The 19,021-nt window shown below is 48.0% G+C and overlaps 1 protein-coding gene across 7 annotated transcripts in view; it reads right to left on the bottom strand.

Moving 5' to 3' along the window:
• The window catches only part of TTC7B (tetratricopeptide repeat domain 7B), a 173,631-nt gene that overhangs the window by 116,775 nt on the left and 37,835 nt on the right, over positions 1 to 19,021 (bottom strand). For all 7 annotated transcript variants that reach the window (XM_058655184.1, XM_036496314.2, XM_004584341.3 and 4 more), the window contains 2 exons: positions 17,832 to 17,962; positions 9,203 to 9,324 (listed from right to left, as the gene is read on the bottom strand). In XM_058655184.1, the coding sequence (XP_058511167.1) occupies positions 9,203 to 9,324; positions 17,832 to 17,962 (253 nt within the window). The remainder of the gene's footprint in view (positions 1 to 9,202; positions 9,325 to 17,831; positions 17,963 to 19,021) is intronic.

Here is a 19,021-nt window from a genome sequence, read left to right as displayed (position 1 = left end):
GCCTCTGGAGCGGGGCAGGGGAAGTGGCTCTCAGAGGTAGGGCACACACCTGGCAAGGCCATGGGCTCCATCCTGCCTTGGCACCATCCATGAGATGGCACGAATGCCTGTCTCGTATGCCTGATTGTGTTAGCAATCGGAAAGCCAACTGGACCATTCCCAACTGTATGCCAGCCCTACCACCTGTGGGAGCAAAGCCACAGCAGCCACTGGTGGGAGTGAGTGCCATCCCTTGGTTTCACACTGGACAGCATGACACCAGCATCAAACTCCAGGAACTATCTTGCCATGGCTTCCTCCCCAGCCATGGTTTTGTACCTGAGGGATCAGCGGCTCAGAGAGGCGAGATGGTGTTCCCAGGAGCGTGTGGTCCATGGACAGAAGAGCTGCAGGCTGAACCCCAGCATTATCTCGGGCCGGGGCCCGGCAAAGGCTGAGGTGACCCTAGAAGCTGGCTGGTGGGACCACCCCATCACCTCAGAAACAAACACTGCAGCAGCAGGAGGGCAGCCAGGAACAGCTGGGCCAGAGCACAGCTCTGTGCCTGGGACACACGAGGATAAAGGCATGGAGGGGATTCCTGGACCCCTATCTGGGGGGTAGCGGGGTGTGAGCTCCAGACCAGAAACGGAACTAGAAAGGAAGAGGGTGACAGCTGACAGGACTAGGACGGCACAGAGGGGTGCCTGCCCACAGTCAGCAGGCCCAGCTCCGGAACCGGGCAAGCACAGAGCAGATTCGGCTCTTCCCAGCTGGAAAGCAAACTCACTAACCCAGGTGACAAGCTCAAGTTCACCTGAGCAGTATCTAGCTTAAAAAAGCTCCCTGCCTTTTCCTTTTTTCTTAAGAAAAAAATTCATATATTTACTTTTAAAAGGCAGAGTTAGAGAGAGGAGACATACACACCCAGACCTTCATCTCCAAACAGCTGTAATATCTAGAGCTGGGCCAGGCTGAAATCAGAGGTGAAATCTAGGCCTCTCATAGGGATGGTAGGGCCCAAGCACTTGGGCCATCTGCTGCTGCTTTCACAGATGTATTATCTGGGAATGGGATCGGAAGTGCAGCATCCACAACATGATCCGAGGCCCATATTGGGTGCCAGCATCTCAGGTGGTAACCTACTATGCCACAATGCTGCTCCATCCCAAAGTCTTTCTAAGCACATAAACAGGGCCTGTATGCTCAGTGAGGAGAATATTTTGTTTGCTTAGACGAATAAATGATTTCTGAGCTCCTCTAAATGTTCAGAAGGGCTGCCATTTACTCCATTCTCTCTTCACAAATCCCCGTCTCCAGAAGGACTGTATTCCTTCAGTATCCAAACTGGGTGCCCACATGCTGGGCGGAGTGAGACCCTCGTGTGAACCTCTCAATGAGGTCGTGGGGAGATGGCAGCAGACAGCAGCCACTGCTCAGCCATTGCTGCCAGCACCTGGCTCGTCCTCCTCCTCTGAGAGTCCGCCCCTGATCCATGACTGCCCTTGGTTCCCCACCTCAACAGTCAAAGAAGCTGAGTCCCACAGAGGAGAGAAGTTAGGGGGAGCCCAGCAGCAGAGGGGGACTCTGGATCTGGCCTGTGGGGTCCCAGTGCTGGGTCCTTACCTCCGCAACTCTACTCCAGCCTGCCTTTACTGACTTCTCATTTCTTTCTTAAACCTTTTCATTGTATTGCTTAAAAATGGTTATAGAATGTTATTTAATGCCAAGGTATCATTTGGGGGATTATTGTAAAGTGAAGTGAACACCCTTGGAACCACCATCCTAGTAAAGCACAGGACCACACCTCTCATCCAGGGCCGTGGCAGCCCCCTGCGGCCCCAGAGGCGGCTCTCCTGATGTAGACAGGCACGGCTTCTTGCACTCATCACTCACGCATCTAGCCCCAGAGCTCCGGCTTAGTCTGGCTCACTTTTTAAACTACCTGATGGTTCAATTCTCTCCCCTTTGCCTCTGTTTTGTCCTTCCAACTTCTCCACTAAAGCACCCCAAGTTTCCAAAGGCCTGCCCACTCCTAGCCCAGTGTGATGCATTTCTGTGTTCTCTGTAGTGCCCACTACGTGGTGGCTGGATCCCAAGGGCCACTTGATTTGGACCCAATCGCTCCGGCCAGACATTGGGCAGCAGTGTACACTGGTTCTGAGGTTGGCAGCCTTGAGTGCTCCAAGAAGGGGAGACCCCAACTCTCTCCCTGAATCTTCCTTCATCAGCTATACTAACCTCCTAAGGAGTTCCCTTCCTTCATCAGCTATACTAACCTCCTAAGGAGTTCCCTTCTGCTTGCCATTTGGTTTCACATGCAGGAAGGGGTCCAGTTCTTCCATGTACTCGGTTTTTAAGATCCTGAATTAGAACTCATAAATTTAAATATATTTGATGACTCTAGTGCAATTTTTATACTTCTTGAAATTCAAATTGCCCATAATTGGCCTGAGTCCTTTTTAACATGACACAGAAATCTCTGATAGTCTCCTGGATGCAAAGATGCTCCCGGCTCATCTTATACATTTCCTGTCCCAGAACTGGAATGAGGCGTCTTTTATTGGAAAATGACATTTCCAAATCACAGTCTAGAAGCTTGGGATGTTCATGGCTAATGAGTCAGTCACTGCGGCCAGACTCCTCTCTCTCTTCCCCAGGGGGACCTGCCCCCAGCCACATGTTCACATGTATGTGATACATACATGCATGCATGCCTACACGCAATCACCTTGTGATTTCATACTGATGTCACCCATTCTGTTGTCAAAATCAAGCCTACGCCTTTTTCTTGGCTTCTTTAGCCTCAAGTTCTTGTCTTTCTCCTATACCAAGAATTCTAGCTCTCAAGGACACAGAAGACAATAAAACATTCCATGGTCATTCAAATGCTTTAGCCTTGTTAAGCAGAAAAGAAGCAGGTTAAGCCCACTGTCTTAAATACCAGCAATTCCATACGGGTGCTAGTGCATGTCCCAGCCATTTTACTTTCAATCCAGCTCCCTACTGTTGTACCTGGGAAGGCAGTGGAGAATGGCCCAAGTACTTGGGCCCCTGTAACCATGTCAAAGATGGGGTTCTAGCTTCGGCCTGGCCCAGGCCCAGTGGCTGTGGCCAATTAGACAGCGACTCAATAAATGGAAGATTTCTCTGTCTCTGTCTCTCCCTCTTTCAGTAATTCTGCTTTTCAAATATTTTAAGTTTCTGAATAACAAAACTAATCATATGGTTACAAACAGTTTTTAAAAATATGTTTCCTACAGCCGATTTTGTGGTGTAGTCACTTCAGCTGCAACCCACAATACTGGCATCCCATGTGGGCATCCCATGTGGAGCTCCACTTCCTATCCAGCTCCCTGTTAGTGGCCTGGAAAAAGTTGCAAAGATGGCCCAAGTGTTTGGGCCCCTGCCATGCATGTGGGAAACATGGATGAAGTTTCTGGCTTTTGCCAGGCTATTGCAGCCATCTAGGGAATGAACCAATGGCTGGAAAAAACACTGCTAATTATCACTAATGATTAGGAAAATTGAAATTTAAACTACTATAGTGTAACACTATGACCTCACTAAAATGGCTCTGGTTAAAAATAAAAACAAAAGAACCTGACAACCGCCAGCATTAGAGAGAAAGAAAGAAGCTCAAATCCTTCCACTTGGCCAGTAGAGATACGCAATGGTAGAGCCGCCTTGGAAAATAGCTGCGTGGCTCAAGTTAACACGAAGTCACCACATGACCCATTAATTTCATAACCATGACTCTATCCAAGTGAAATGCAGATACATCTATAGAAAGATCTATGCATGAACTTATTATTACAATATAGTCAAAGATGTATTATTGATTACAGGCTAAAAGCAGGAACTATCTAGCTGTCCATGAGTTGGGGAATTGACACAGTAAATGTGGGGGACCTGTGTAACACTCAACAGAGCAGACTGACACCTGCCACAACACACATGAACCTCAGCCCCTCGTTTGCAGGCGCTCATCTCCAACTGGTCGGCCCAGCTTTCCGGAAATCCTTGTTAGCAGTTGTGGCATCTCCGGTCCCCCGTTGCTTCCTCTTGCTTTCTCCCACATGAATGCATGAGAGTGACATGCCAGCCATTGGAGTCCTTGGCAGTCTGTCCCCGTCAGCTTGCATTTTGGGGTTCTTGAGGACACGTTGTCATCTGGCTTTGTTGTAAATATTACCATAGGTTTCTAGTTCTGTTCTCTACTAGTTACTCATGGCTTTCTTAGGTAGACATTTCAAAAGGTTTGCTGCTGTGGCCATGGCCACCACCTTCCCAGACCTCTGGGCTGCCAGTTCTTGCCTTCCCCCCTCGGCCTCCCCCATCCCGACCCAGTGAGCATCAACAGGCTCAGTCCTCTGTAGGGTGCGGCTTCATTCCTGCCTTCATTCACCTCTCCTCTGGTGCTCTCTCTCTCACAGATGTTGTCCAGGCTCGCTACAATATCCCACTCGTTCAAGCCACCCAACAACCCTTTGTAGTGGGCAAATAGCTACAAACAGCTACAGAGCAAGGAACTGAAAACAAGGAAGGGCTAATGAGTCAAGAGCAAGGACAGATGATGGACGGTGCTGCCCCTCATAGGCACCCAAAATGCACCTGCCTGGTCCACCCAGCATTCAACCACAACCACAGCCCCCCTCCCCCTTTCTTTAACTTCCTTTCCAAAACCAACTTCAAGTTCCATTCTGATGGACTACAACTGATGAACTCATCCAAGCTATCCTCTCTGGCCAGCACAATCCTTCATTAGCATGCTTTCCAAGAAGTATTACAATTACCTGCTGATAATGTGCATTTTTCTCATAAACTCAGAGAACTTTTTTTTATTCATGTTGTATCTCCAGAACTAACCCAGCAGGCTTGCAATAAACATTCATGCAATTGAGTAGGCAATAGTTGGGGTTATTTTTCTTTTTTAAAACTACTAGTTCAAAATGTACTTGAAAGCAATATAATTGCATCCTGCTTTAAAAAAAAATCTGAAAGTCAGACTTGCCTCACTCTCGCTAATGAGTTTTCCTGGTTCTGTTTCAGAAGAAACATGGCTTCGGGTTCTTCCTGGTATTTGATTCCAGCGCATGGGGGGTGGGGGGGCTGTGTCACATGCTAATTTGTCAGGGAGTTTCAAGGGAGAAGCAGCCACCTCCGCTGTCAGCCACACAGAGGCAGAGAGCATGCAAATGATGCCAAGGGCAGGCAGAAGGAAGAGGAGCTGGCAGACACAAGGTACAGAATGTTCGTGCCAAACTGAAACCACCACCAGCAAAGGCACTTGGGAAGGGAAAGCAATTAAGAACAAGAATTAATTTTTTAAAACTCTGTCATTGAATGTAGGGATTGGCCAAGAGCTCACCCCGTCAGATTCCAGATTGCCTTACAGGATGGGTAGGTCTTTGCTGGGAAGACTGTACCCTACAAACAGCAAGGGGGCACCGAAGGACAAGCCCAGCCCCTTTCGCCCATGGGGAAGGCTCCAGTCATGCCCAAGAAAGGCATCCCCTTTCCCAGGGCATCTCTGGCATCTTGCAGACTTTCATGCGTGCTCTCTCTGCAACTGCCTCTAAGAGCCAACGAAAAATAACTGCAAAGACGAGTGGAAAGACAGACAGGGATGGTTTCCAAGGGCAGGCAGGCCATGCCACTGAAGGAGAGCAGGGGGTCTCCACCACCAGCTGCCCCTTGTACCTCCTGAACACAGCTGCCAGGGGAGGAGAGGGAAGAGGTGGGCTGGCGCGGGCTGGGCTGAGAGTGAATCAGAAGCAGGGGCACTGCAGCGCCGTGGAGCCTGCTCCCATATGCATACAGCTGCATGCACACATTCCTAATGCTTCAAGACAGCCCCTCAGCATCTGCTGGGCTCGGGAAGCAGACGCTTGGCTTCCTTGTAGCCCAGAAAGGATGGGGCTTCTCCTTCTTCTGTGCACGTGTGTCATTTCACGGGTCTGGGCCCCACGGTCTGCCTGCAGAGACCATGCTCCAAGTTGCTCCTGCATCCCCACCAGGCTTCAGCCCCGCTCAGGTCTGGGAGACAGGGTGGGAGACAAGGTGGATCTGTCTCTGTCTCTATATATGTGACTCTGACTTTCAAATAAATAAAATCTTTTTTTTTTAAGTGTTTCCTCCCAGAGGCAGAGTGATAGATAGACAAGGCCTAACTGAGCCCTTTCACACAGAGTGACGGACAGATAGCACTTCCTTGGCAGTGGCACAAGGTACCACAAAGCCAAGCACCTGGGGCTCAGGTGAGACTTGCTGTGTGACCTGCAGCAAAACACAGCCACTCTGAGACTCCTCACACAGAGACAACTTGTCCAGTGCTGCCTACTTCCCAGGCTGGCTGGGGGGAAAGGATAGAGATGATGTTGTGAGGACCAATGAAAATGTCAAAACACCTGATAAACAACCGTCCTGCTGGGATCCGATGTGAGGCATTACAAGAACCCGGAACTGGTCCTGGTATCAGGTTTTCTGAAAGCGATGCTCAGGTTCACCAGTTTGGCCGCCACTCTGGCGGGAAAGGACAGGAGGGCTGTCACAGAGGGAGACGCAACGACAGTACGTACGTAAGTCCTTTCCTATAGAAGAAGGGTGTGTTTATCATTTCTGTCTCTTGCATTACTGAGGTTTTCTACACTGCATTTTCCAACCACTAAAACTCAGTCCATCCTGTCCATTGTGTCCTTTCACATGCACACAAGAAAAATGAAGGAAAGCAAAACAGGGAGACAACAGGTGCAAATACATAAAAAGACAGAAAGCAGGAAGCCACTGGGGCTCAGGGACAGCAGCTACCTCCGTTCTGCCCCTCTTCAGCCAGCTTGCTCCAAAGCGGCACTGGCCACAGGGGTCCACTGAAAAATGACCTGACCCTCCCCTGTGCAGCGCTCAGGCTCCGAGTGGCTCTCCCAGTGTGCATCAGCAGCCTGAGGTAAGTGGCATGCCTCAGACCTCCCACCGCTTTATCTCCTTCAGTCCACGCTTTGGCCCTCCTGGCCCTCACCTCCACCTGTCTATCAGTAACATCTTGGCTGCATGGCCCAGTCACAGCCTTGAAGACTTTGCATCTTTGAGGGAACCTGGCTGATCAATCACTGGTCTTCAGAGCTCACCCAGGGAGGACAAGAGGAGCGAGAAGGCTGTCAAGTTGGGCAGTCCCCACAGCAACATCCATGCTCATTGGCTTGGACCTGGGGCAGGCGAATGCTCAGAGGAGGAATGAGACAGAAGGCAGCCCACTGCACATGGCCCATCCATCATCTAGCGCAAGTTGCTCCTTGTTATTTATTTGTTGAATCCCAGCCAAGGCTTCTTAAGGTGACTTCAGAGCCCAGGAATTCCACTTCTTCTCCATGAGGAGCAACAAATTTCACAGCTAAAATCAAGTTCTCAGCTCCCCACCCCGTCCATCCCACAGAAAGCATTTTCAAGGGACGCTCTTGTTTGGTGCCCCAGGGAACCCCAGGAGAATGAACTGCTACCTCTGGACACACACGTGGGTAGCTCAGAGGGTGAGCGAGGAGGGGGACCACATTTAAGGCAAAAGGGTGGAAGAAGCAGTCTCTAGAGAGCTACTCTGAGTCTCTCCCTCTACTTTCAGCAGCAAGGGCGGTGGGTGGGGCGGGGGGTGTCAGTGCAGGGGACATGCACTGTGGCTCAGAAGATCTCAGTCAACAGCAATGAGATCCAGCGTGAGCCACAGCTTTGTGCCAAAGACACCAAGCCGCTCCAAACCTTGGGGTGTTTCTCCTAGTCTTCCACAAACTTCACCAGAGGCCCAAGGAACAAAGCAGGCCTCCCACAGTTTAATGGAATTTGGGCAATGAGCATTTATTCTCAAGAAATGGAAAAATGGATGCAGGTGGCTCCAGGCAGCAGGCAGATGAAATCGCACTTGCATGAGCTATGCCCCAAAGTTTAAAGATCTTGCAGAGGCAGAGTGAGGCTGCTGTTTACTTGCTCTGAGGCTAGGATGCTCAAAGCACTGCTGGTCTATTCCTAGAAGCAGGGGAATGGGGCCCAGGAGGGACCCCCGCAGAGCCTAGGCGGGGCTACTGGGAACCAGACACCAGGTCTTCAGGCCTGCCTATCCTGCCGCACAGTGTCACAACAGGACACAACTCAGGAGGTGTGCAAAGGAAGCAGCTCATTTCCCGCAAGAGCCACACAAAAGAACAACCGTCCAATGCATTACTGCCCATCCCCTCCATTTCCCTTTCTGGAACCTTTCTCAAACCCTTCCCAAAGACAGTTCAAACAAAAAAATATTCTTGGGACTGGCATTGTGGCATAGTATTTTAAGCTGCCACTTAGCAGTGACTATAAACCATACAGGTGCCAGTTCAAGCCCCCAGTGTTTCACTTACAGGCCAGCTCCCTACAAAGGGTTCTGAAAAGACACTAGAAGATGGTCCAAGTGTTCGGGCCCATTGCAACCTTGCAGGAGGCCCAGATGAAGCTCCTGGCTCCTGGCTTCAGACTAGCCTAGCCTAGCCCTGGCTATTGCAGTGATCTGGGGAGTAAACCAGTGGAGGCAAGATCTCTTTTTTAGTCTCTTGTTCTTTCTTTCTGGCTAGCAAATAAACAAATAAATGCTTATAAGAAAGAATGAAAGAGAAAGAAAGGTAGGTGGGTAGGCAGTTAGGTAGGTAAGAAGGAAGGAAGGAAGGAAGGAAGGAAGGAAGGAAGGAAGGAAGGAAGGAAGGAAGGAAGGAAGGAAGAACATGTTCTTATGTAGCAATATAGTCACACTTACTTTCACAAAAACCATCTGGCGTGTGGCAGATTCAGTTCTGAGAGTGGATAAGCCTCTGCACAAGGGATGCAGTGGTAGGTTGGGTTCCAGCTCATCAGCTTTTCTTCAGCCAAGTGGGGAGGCTTGTGCCCGTGGAGGGCAGGTGTCCAAAAACTCGGTGCCCAGCAGACCCACCTGCATAGTCTTGGTGGCCCATGCTTACAAATCACACTCAAGCGGGTACCCTCCTCCTTCCCTTCTCCCACTTCTAAATCTCATCGGGAAGCAAGACAACCAGGAGCTCAAGAGACAAAAAGAGCCAATGTTCATTCTTGTTGTCTCTCTTTTTTTTATAGAGTTCCAATTACAGTTCATATCTCAGGTTGCTTTACTACCGTAACTAGCCTGCAGACAGCATGACAAGGCTTTCTATTCTCCTTTAGGACATGGTTAATAAAAATGAAGACAGCTTACCCATTTTTGAAATAGAGGACATGGGCTCTCTGAAGTCCTGTCTCTAGGAAAAACCCTAGTTCTTGATCGTGGGGAGCAGGGCCAGGCTTGGGGCTTCTGTTCTGAATATTAGAAAGTATTACCTGGAAGGGGAGAAAACGGGAAAACTAATCAGATGCACGTTCGAGCCCACTTCCTCCAAACCCTAGGTCTATGTGCACAGCTTGAAGAGCCGGCTTTCTCACACACACATCTGTGCAGTGCACAGGTGGGGAGCAAGGTGGCCCAAGAGCAGAGTGACATCTGCAGGGCAGGGGACGGCCGGGCCACCAAGGGGCACATGTACCCTCCTGTCACTGGGCACCCAGGGACAAAGGGCATGGTGGTGGGGGGTGCCAGGAGATGAGTTAGAGACAGAGAGGTTCTGCTGAGTGCCAGGACCAGACAGGACCCAGTCAAGGGCAAAAGTGGGTGTCAGGTGCCAGGGGGTTGGCCCAGCCCCCCATGGGCTCAGTGAGCTTTGACAAGGGCCCAGCGCCCACCCAGAGATTAACTGGATGGGGCCAATGGCCCAAGCCATAAAGCTGAGGGCTGTAGACTAAGCGGCAGAGCTGAAAACGGCAGCTAAGCTCCCTCTCATCAAACTTGCCTCCTGTCAACAGGTGCCAGAGCTTTAAAGGCTTAAATGTTCAGCCCTGCAAGAAACGCTGCCAAAGACCCAGGAGAAGTCCCACCAGCTGAGTTGGTGACAGTGGATGGCAAGCACACACCTGCTATTCACCTTAAACTCACAACTCAAAGAAAGCATTTGTCAAAGAGGAACTTGCTGCGGCCTGTTTTAAAACCACTTCAAGTGCTCTGGAAGCGTGTTGGCCACATCCGCTGCAAGTGAACAATTCTGCGGAATACCTAGTTATTAGTCAAACTCCAAATACCCCCATGGAGGTGAGGCTGAACTGCTGGTCCTCTAAGCTGTGAGCTTCTCAGAGTAGAAGAGAGGAAGCCACAGCACAAACAAGACCCAGGTGAGCCAGCCCTGTGTTCAGTCCACATCCCCACATTGTAGAGGACCTCATGGTTCCTTCCCTCCACCCTACACTGTCTAGGCAGCCCCCCTCTTCCACAGTGTGTTGGTGTGGAAAAGGACAGGACCCCATCTTGAGTATGCTTCCTTTCTCTCCCTTTCCAATCTTGATGCCTTTTCTTTCTTTTTCTTCCCTATCTGTGCTGGTTAAAAGGCCCAGCACTCTATGTATTCGATACCAAGAAACAGCAAGAGCTCAAAGTCTTAGTTTGTTTCTAATTTCAGGAGGAAAGTACTTAGTCTTTCACCATTAAGTGTGTTGCTAGGTGTGGGTATTTCACAGATGCCCTGAATTGGCTTGAAAAAGCTGCAGTTCCCTTCTATTTCCAGCTTGCTGTATATTTTAAAGTCAGGAATGGGTGTTGGACGTTTTGAAATTCTTCCTCTCTATTGAGTAAGGTGATCATATATTTTTTGTTCTTTTTTATACTAATACATGCTGTGCCCCATTGTTGGGTTCACAGATGTAAGATTAACTTTGCATTCCTGAAAGGACTTTCGCTTAGTCATGGCATCTAGAAAACACTGTAAGATGCAAATATCATAGATAAGAGATGCATTCAATACCCCTAGCCTGTGGAGAGGCCTGACTTAGAACAGCCTCCCTCTGACATCCTCGGCCACTGGCACTGGCCTTTGCCTGGCTGTCTCAGCGCTGTGGCTCACTGCTGCCACCCAGCATCACCAGGCAGTACTGAACACTGTCAGGTTGACATGTTATTGTAAAGTTAGACATTTTTAAGTCAAACCACTGTAGGTTGGGGGCCTTCTGTATATGTCACTGAATCCAGTTTGCTGGTCTTCTGTTAGGAATAGTCACATCTGATTCGTAAGATGAGTTAGGAAGTGTTTCTTCTTTCTTCTTGAAGTTTGTCAAGTAATGGTACAGGATCTGTCAAAGCAGTTAGCTGGGTCTAGAACTTTGTTTATGGGCTTGAGGACAGCTTAACTACAAATTTCATTTAAAGAACAGATATAAGGATACTCATACTCAGGTTATCTATTCCCTCTGGAGTCACTGTGATGCCTTTAAGGGGATATGAATATATTCTATGGGATATATGGGATCAAAACTATTGGCATAAAACTGGTCATAATTTTTTTCTTACAGCCTCTATGGGTCTATGGGTCTATAGTAGAGACTCCCTCTTAATTATGGATAATGGTAATTTGTGTTCTTTCTTTCATTTGCGTTTGGTCACCTTAGAGCTCTATGAATTTTATTGATCTTTTCAAGTAATCACTTTTGGGTTTCATCTATTTTTCTCTGTTTCTCTGTTTGGTATTTCATTGATTTCCAGGCTATTATTTCTTTCCTTTTCAACTTGCTCTTCAAATTTAATTTGTTCTTATTTTTCTGGCTTCTCGAATTTCAAATCACTGACTTGAAAATTTTTAATTACAAAAATATGGACCGATCACCTGATATCTGATCAATCACAAAGGTGATTTCTGGTTTCAGAATAAAGCAGCAACTATAGATAGAGGCAGAAATTCTTGTTAACAGGCTGATTTTATTGTACATGTGGGCTTCATTCACCATAAAGTTATAATATACTCATTCTTTTTAACATGAAAAGACATAGAATTTATAGACAACTTCCCATTTATCCATCATGTAACTTCAAATACACCTGCAATCCCAGTTACGATCTTTTTGAAAGACGAGTCAGATCAAACACATCATTAAGGAAAACTTGCATACTAAATAGACCACGAACTCTGAGACAAAGACCATCATTTTGCACATTCCTGACAGGTTACTTAGAATATAGCTTCTCAATTCAAGAACAGTAAATGAATTTATTGGCTAATTATCAACTAGGGAGCTCTCTGCCAGTATAAAGGGAATGGATGAAAACTTGCTTGTAGGCATGAATTACTCCATAACAACAAATGCTTAAAAAGCATCTGTTATAACTGCTAAAGTGTAAAATGAGTATTATTTATAGCTGGCTTATCAGCTGTCTAAAATTCACCAATATTTCTTTTGACAAAAGCTAGTGGAAATCCCCAAGAGCAGAGGAGAGACCAGCAGTTGAAGGTCATGTTTACTAGTTAAGTAACTAGAGCCTCTGACCTGCCAAGCAGCTGGGAGGAGGGAGTGGGGAAAGCGAGGGTGCTGGAATGCAAAGGCATTTTGTAAGTTTGGGCCCCCTTTTTTCTGAGGGAACAAAGGGCCCAGGCACAGAAGAGAACCGCAAAGGCTGCTCTGGCATCAGACGGTAGCGGCAGAATCAGTGTATGCACAGGCCATGGGCCAGCATCACAGTCACTAGCTGCAGCAGCCAGAGCTGCTTCTTGGCATCCCAGTCCATTTTTTTTTTTAATTGGGAAGACAGATTTGCAGAGAGAAGGAGATACAGATAGAAAGAGATTCCGCACTGATTCGCTCTCCCAAGTGGCCACAATGGCAAGAGCTGAGCCAATCCGGAGCTAGGAGTCACGAATCTCCTATCTCCTCCAGGTCTCCCGTGCGGGTTCAGGATCCCAAGACTTTGGGCCGTCCTCCACTGCTTTCCCAGGCTGCAAGCAGGGAGCTAGATGGGAAGTGGGACAGCTGGGATACAAACTGGCACCCATATAGAATCCCGATGCTTGCAAGGCTAGGATTAGCTACTTGAGCCACCATGCCGGGCTTAAGCCCCTAGTCTTTCTGCACTTCCTTCAAGCTTTTAGTCAGGTATGGCATGGCATGGTTATGAGCCAGGTACCACCAACCACATTGGCAAGAGCAAATCCACGCAGGACCTGGAGCAGGATGTCAGCTGGAAGCTCAGGGATGACCTGAGGGCCACAGGTCCTCATGCTTAACAAAGTTCCTTTGCATGTCTTATAGAGGCCTCAGCAACAAATTCTGTTTTCTTTCTTACTCTCCCCCCCCTTTTTTTTGATCCTAAAAACAGAAGCAAGTCTTTACTTTGTCTTGTTTTTTAAAAGTATCTTAGAGTTTTTCTTCCAGTATTTGAAAGTGTCACTCCACTATCTTCAGACAGACATGGTCTCTGATGATGAATGTGCTGTAACTCTCATCTCTACTTTCTCAGCATTCCAATTTTCAAATAAAATATTTATGTATTTATTTATTTGAAAGGTAAATCATTACAGAGTGAGATGCAGACACAGAGACAGAGATCTTCCAACCACTGGGTCACTTGCTTAAATGGCTGCAATGGCCAGGGCTGGGGCAGGCCAAAGCCAGGAAACTGGAGCTCTTTCTGGTTCTCCCTGGGCCATCTTCCATTGCTTTCCCCAGTGCATTACCAGGAAGCTGGATGGGAAGTGGAGTAGCCTGGACTTGAACCTGTGCCCCTTATGGGATGCTGGTGTCACAGGCGGTGACTTTATCCACTATGCACTCGTTTCCATTCCCAATCTATTAACACAAAATGTTGGGATCAAGCCTGCAACACATAAGCCTTTGGGGATACTTAACTATTATCTGAACTGCAGCACACAGAAAAGGTGCAAGAAGGGAAGCGGAAGGCACAGCGTGCAAATCTTGCATCTTTAATTTAACCCTCTGCTCACAGAGGGTGCCTGGGCAGCAATATTCCTTGCAGTCCTGAAACTTCTACTTCCTCTAGAGATAAATCCTTCCCCAAGGGAAGATTGCCAACAGGTGTCCTGACCAAGTGCAGCCTGCCTTGGCAAAAGCCCATGCCCAGGAGAAGGGATCAAACGCCCCAGGTCCAAGGTCTGTTTCTAACACTGTCCATTATTTGTGACTTCTTTGATCTTGCGGTTCTACGCTGTCCTCGCCCGTCTCCCACCTACCTCACGGGGCTTGGCTATGTTGCAAAGGAGAAACCTGATGAACATATAAACCTGTAACCCATAATGAAGACATAAAGAGTGACCTTGAAACAGAACCAGACCAAGGGTATTCACCACCACCTCTATTCATCAACACCGCTCTAGAAAGTCTGAGAGAAAGATGCGATGGAGAAAGAAGATGAAAAAATATCAGGAAGGAAGAAAGGATAACAAACATTCCATCAGAACAGCAACAGATGAAAAATTTCTCTGTCTCACTCTTTCAGGCTCTGACTAAAGAGAGAGAGAGGAGTTCAGTGTTACAGCTAATAATCCTATACTGCTATCCTTGTCCTACAAGACTCCAGGAGCTGTCCCTGAACTTGCAGGTTGGACCAAGCCCCTCCTCTGGGAGAGTTTTAGAGGGCTCCCCACCAATGCACCATTGCAGGCCATGATCTGTGTCTTCCTGAGAAGGCACGGTTCTTCAGAGCACGCTCTGTGACTTACTCCTTCTGCAGCCCTACGAGTTAAGCAGAACAGAGACGACCCCAATAAACATTTGCGCACATGAGGTACAAATCATAAGGCCTCTGTGAACATGAAAAGTGCATTTAAACACAAAGCAAAATAAAAATGGAAGATATTGAAATCTGCAAGACAAAAAATCTTGATAAAATGGGGAGAGGATGAGAGAAAAAGTCAATATCATTATCTAAATTAACGAAGCCAATCAATAAAACTTCAAATCTCAACAGGACTTTTCTTCAATTCAACAAAATTATTCTAAAATTCATCCAAGAATACAGATAGTACAAAGGAGTTTCTGAAAATCAAAAGTAGCAAGTAGTCGTTAATCCTTCAGATATTAAAGTTGGTCACAGGCAAGTCCTTATTAAACAGCATCACTGAAGTGCAACGCAAGACTAGAAGAGTAAACTAGGAAAGCTAGAAATAAGTATCTAAAATTTTATCACATCACTAAAAAATAAATGGTATAAATTATGAAAAGATCAGACCATCTTCAAGTGAAATCAGGGGAAAATTTAGAGTCTTGTCTAATGTCATAAACCAAAAACTTTCAAATTTTTGAATTAAAAATTATTCTTAAAATACATGGAAGACGGTGTTAGAAAGTGTCAGATCTTAGAAGGTATTTATCTCAACATTCAAACTTTAAAAATAAAATGCAATGTAAACAAGACAATTAGATTTAACTATGTATGGATTCAAAATTCATGAGCCACTTGAAAATGAAAATTAATAACTAAGAAAATAGCCACTTTGAATTTGGTAAAAGGTTAACACATCCGAGGACCAGGGGTGAAGTCATTGCTGTTCTTTTTGCTGCCCCATGTGGGGCAGCACACTCCCCTCACTGCTGGCACACCGCTGCTGGCTGGAGCTCCACCCTTCAAGGCCACCCACTTCATCTCTGATTCTTTCTGCTCCAACTAGATATGTTTGGTTAAGCCATCTGATGTGCACAATTTTACATGCATCTTTAATTTCCTCTCAGGAAACAAACTATGGAAGCACATTATTAGTCTTTGCAAACCTAACACAGCAAGGACAACACTAAACAGACATTCTGGGGAGACCTCGCAGGGCAGTCTGGAACCCTGGGGTTTGGAGGAGGCGCTGTCCTCTGAGTTTCTCCAATAACAAGTGAGTTTGGTGATATTGAGATTCTCTAGTGATGAGCCTGTCCTGGGACAATGGATGGTTTTGTCCCTGGAAAGGCTGTGGCAGCAAAGGGGACACCCTGAACTTCCCCTGGAGTTGTTAAATGGCAGTGGTGAGGGGTGGCCGAGCTCCTAGGAAAGCATCCGCCACTGTGGGAGCCAGGCCGAGCCAGCTTTTGGGTGCCCACAGCGCTCATGTGCTCACCTTTTCTTCAGCCCTCACTCCAAGTTTGCAACAGGGGCCGGAGTCGGGGTGAGGGGCAGCAGAGCTCCCACATCCACCACAGCAGGTGCTGGCTCTCACCCACCAGGCCAGGCTGAATCAGCACCCCACCCACCCAGCATGAGGACAGGAAGCTGAAGCCCAGGGAAGCAAACGACCGGGCCAAGGTCCAATAGGAAGATGTAGAAATCCAGAACCCAGATTACAGGGACTCCAGGCAAAATGTGGTGCTGTAAGCATTAGTGTAAGAGAGAGAAAAACCAAAGTTTCCTTAAACAGTGCTAAAAAGCCCCCAGACATTCATAATAAAACAGGCTGAGGCAGCCCCCACATGTACCTAAGCACCTGGAGCTGCATGAGGCAGGAGGAGCTCCCACGGCCAGTGACAGAACAACAGCGACAACACACTGGCATGGAGGCGTGTGCTAACAGCTTCCTGGGAGGTACACGAACTCACCCACTCTACCCTACATTGGCTGCACTGCAGCTGTGGCCACCGTTTCGGAGCGGCCAGAGGCTGAGTCACCCGTCCAATGTGTCAAGGCCACAAGGTGGCTCAGCCTGAGTTTGGCAGCTGAGGCTCTTCTCCTCAGCCCGTAGCTGGCACATCCAACCTGCTGCAGCGGGCTGACATTGGGAGTCTCAGGCACAGAACAAGGGCCCCTACATGGCCTGGGCTCTGTGGTCACCAACAACAGCTTAGCTGGGACAAGCAGACTCGACCACTGTCACCTGCTGGCAGTCAAGGAGGAGACAGAAGAAGTACTGTGGTTCTAAGAAGCAGCCTATGTGATGGTTTCCCTAAAGATCATCACAAATTCTGATTAGCAACCAAAAAAAAAAAAAATCCCTTCTCATAGTAACTTTCTGGTAGGACAATGATTTTCTTAGGACAGCCAAGTGGCGTCCTGACTGCCCGGATGTGGAGGCTGTGCTGCTGCTGCTGCTGCCCACACTCTCCACCAGTTCTCCCAGGATTCCCCACTTCTGCCCCTCTGCCTCGTACAGGGCGGTTTCCATCCTCACTGGGCACACCACGTGAGATGACCAGTGACTCGCAGCCTGTGAAGAACTGAAACTAGCAAGAGACTCTGCTGGTCCCTTTTCATTTTAATCCACCTGGAAACAGAGAGCTCGGAAAATTGCTGAAAAGTAAAACATCTGGTTATTTTAATGGTTTCTGGTCACCTCTAGCAACCTTGCAGGTAGATGTCTGGGTCAGGATCAGTGTCAGTGTCCACCTTGGCTAGCACTCCAGGAAACTACTAGCAGTGCGGACTGCAGGAAGCTGTTGTTATGAACAAAACCAGGTGACATTTACTGATCATTCACTGTGTTCTCAAATCTGGGCTAAGTGCCTGTGTTTACATGACCTTATGTGATCCCCACCAGAGTTCCTTGAAGCAGGAACTCACACAATGCTTTTCACAGATGGAAAAAAAAAGCCAGGCTGAGAGTTCAAGGAAGCACAGAACCAAGATAAGGACCCTTCTAAATCTAATGTGCCCAGGCGGCTCGCTGCTCTTACTCACTCCATCTCAGCTCTCTCGTCAGCTGCTGATTCCCTGCACTGACAGATGTCCTCAAGGGACGCACAGCTACTCCGAGCAGGCCAGCTGAAGTGTCCACCTTTGCCATACCGCTCAAGGCAAAGCCTTTCACACTATGGATGCACACCAGCTGATGCACAGTCTACACCCGAATGCATTGGGGCTCAGCCTGTTTTGATTCTCAGGATTCTGAGGGTGTGAGCAGATGCCTACTGTCACTTCTGCTCAGAGGCCGTTAGCATGTTTTGTGAACACAGAGCTGATGATTTTTTTTAATAAAGTCTCAGTGTCACCAGCATTCTCTCCCCAGGCTCTGTCCCTAGATGCAGGCAAGGCGAAGGCCCTCACTTACCCTTTCTATCTCCTGGAGGTACAGGAGGGCGATGTCCCCAGCTTTCTCATAACAGGTGATGACGTCCTGTTCCCGGTCCACGTGGAGATTACTGGTAGAAGATGAGATAGGCAGCTTCTCTAAACAAAGTCCTGAAAGACAGTTAAACACACGCACAAACTGGGTAAGCTGTCTCTTAGCAGGCCTTGATTTGGCCAGAAACCCATCTCAGCAAGTGGACAGGCTATTAGGGAAGCCAACTTGCTGCCTCCTGCCCGCTGCGCCCCCTTCCAAGGATGAGATGGGACATCACAGATGGGACACCGGAATGAATGTCCGAAACTCCCCGGAAACTCCCGCACAGAAACACTGAGAACTCGCCTGGGTACTTCATCATGAGTCCACTCAGAACCCAGTGGGGTATGAAGGTTAGTGACTTCATATGTCCATATGATGGGCCCAGAGGGCCTGGACACCTGGCCCATCATGACCATGAATGGCTGGGATGGTGGAGACAACCATTCAGGTTGGAAGACTGCTCCCTAACTTGAGTGGGCCTCATCTAATCAGCTGAAGCTGAAAATGGCGGTGGAGAGGGGGAAGCCAGGTGAGAGAGGTCCACCTGCCCGTCTGTTCAGAGCTGAGATGTGGCCTTCCCTGCCTTTGGACTCAAACTGAAGCACGAGCTCTTCTTGGGCTGTGAACCCACCAGCTGTGGGGCTGACGCCTCTACCTTGCTGGCTGGGATATGATCTCCTGTCAGTTCTTTTTATGTACAGAACCTCGCCTGACAGAGAGGTCCTCATTCCAACAGGCCCCAAAGTACTTCAAGAATTTTAAGAGCTAAATCAAGCTGACTCTGAGCATAACACTGATTCTCCACCTTCAAGCACCAGCGTTCCACATGGGCACTGGTTCATGCCCTGGTTGCTCCATTTCCTATCCAGCTCTCTGCCTATGGGCTGCTTATGGAAAGCAGCAAAGGATGGCTCAAGTTCTTGGATCCCTGCACTTATGTGGGAGACCTGGACGAAGCTCCTAATTACTGGCTTTGGATCAGCTCAGCTCTGGCCATTGAGGTCACCTGGGGAGTAAGCCAGCAGATGGAAGGTCTTTCTTTTTGTTTTTCCATATCTCTGTAAATCTGCCTTTCCAATAAAAATAAATCTTAGTAAAATAAAATGCACACTTAGCCCATTAAACACATTTTT

This window comes from Ochotona princeps, chromosome 26 (genome assembly GCF_030435755.1).
Source record: "Ochotona princeps isolate mOchPri1 chromosome 26, mOchPri1.hap1, whole genome shotgun sequence".
In the NCBI taxonomy this organism is placed as follows: Eukaryota; Metazoa; Chordata; class Mammalia; order Lagomorpha; family Ochotonidae; genus Ochotona; species Ochotona princeps.
The sequence above is the reverse complement of the archived record's forward strand: the minus strand, read 5'-3'. Positions and strand labels throughout refer to the sequence as shown.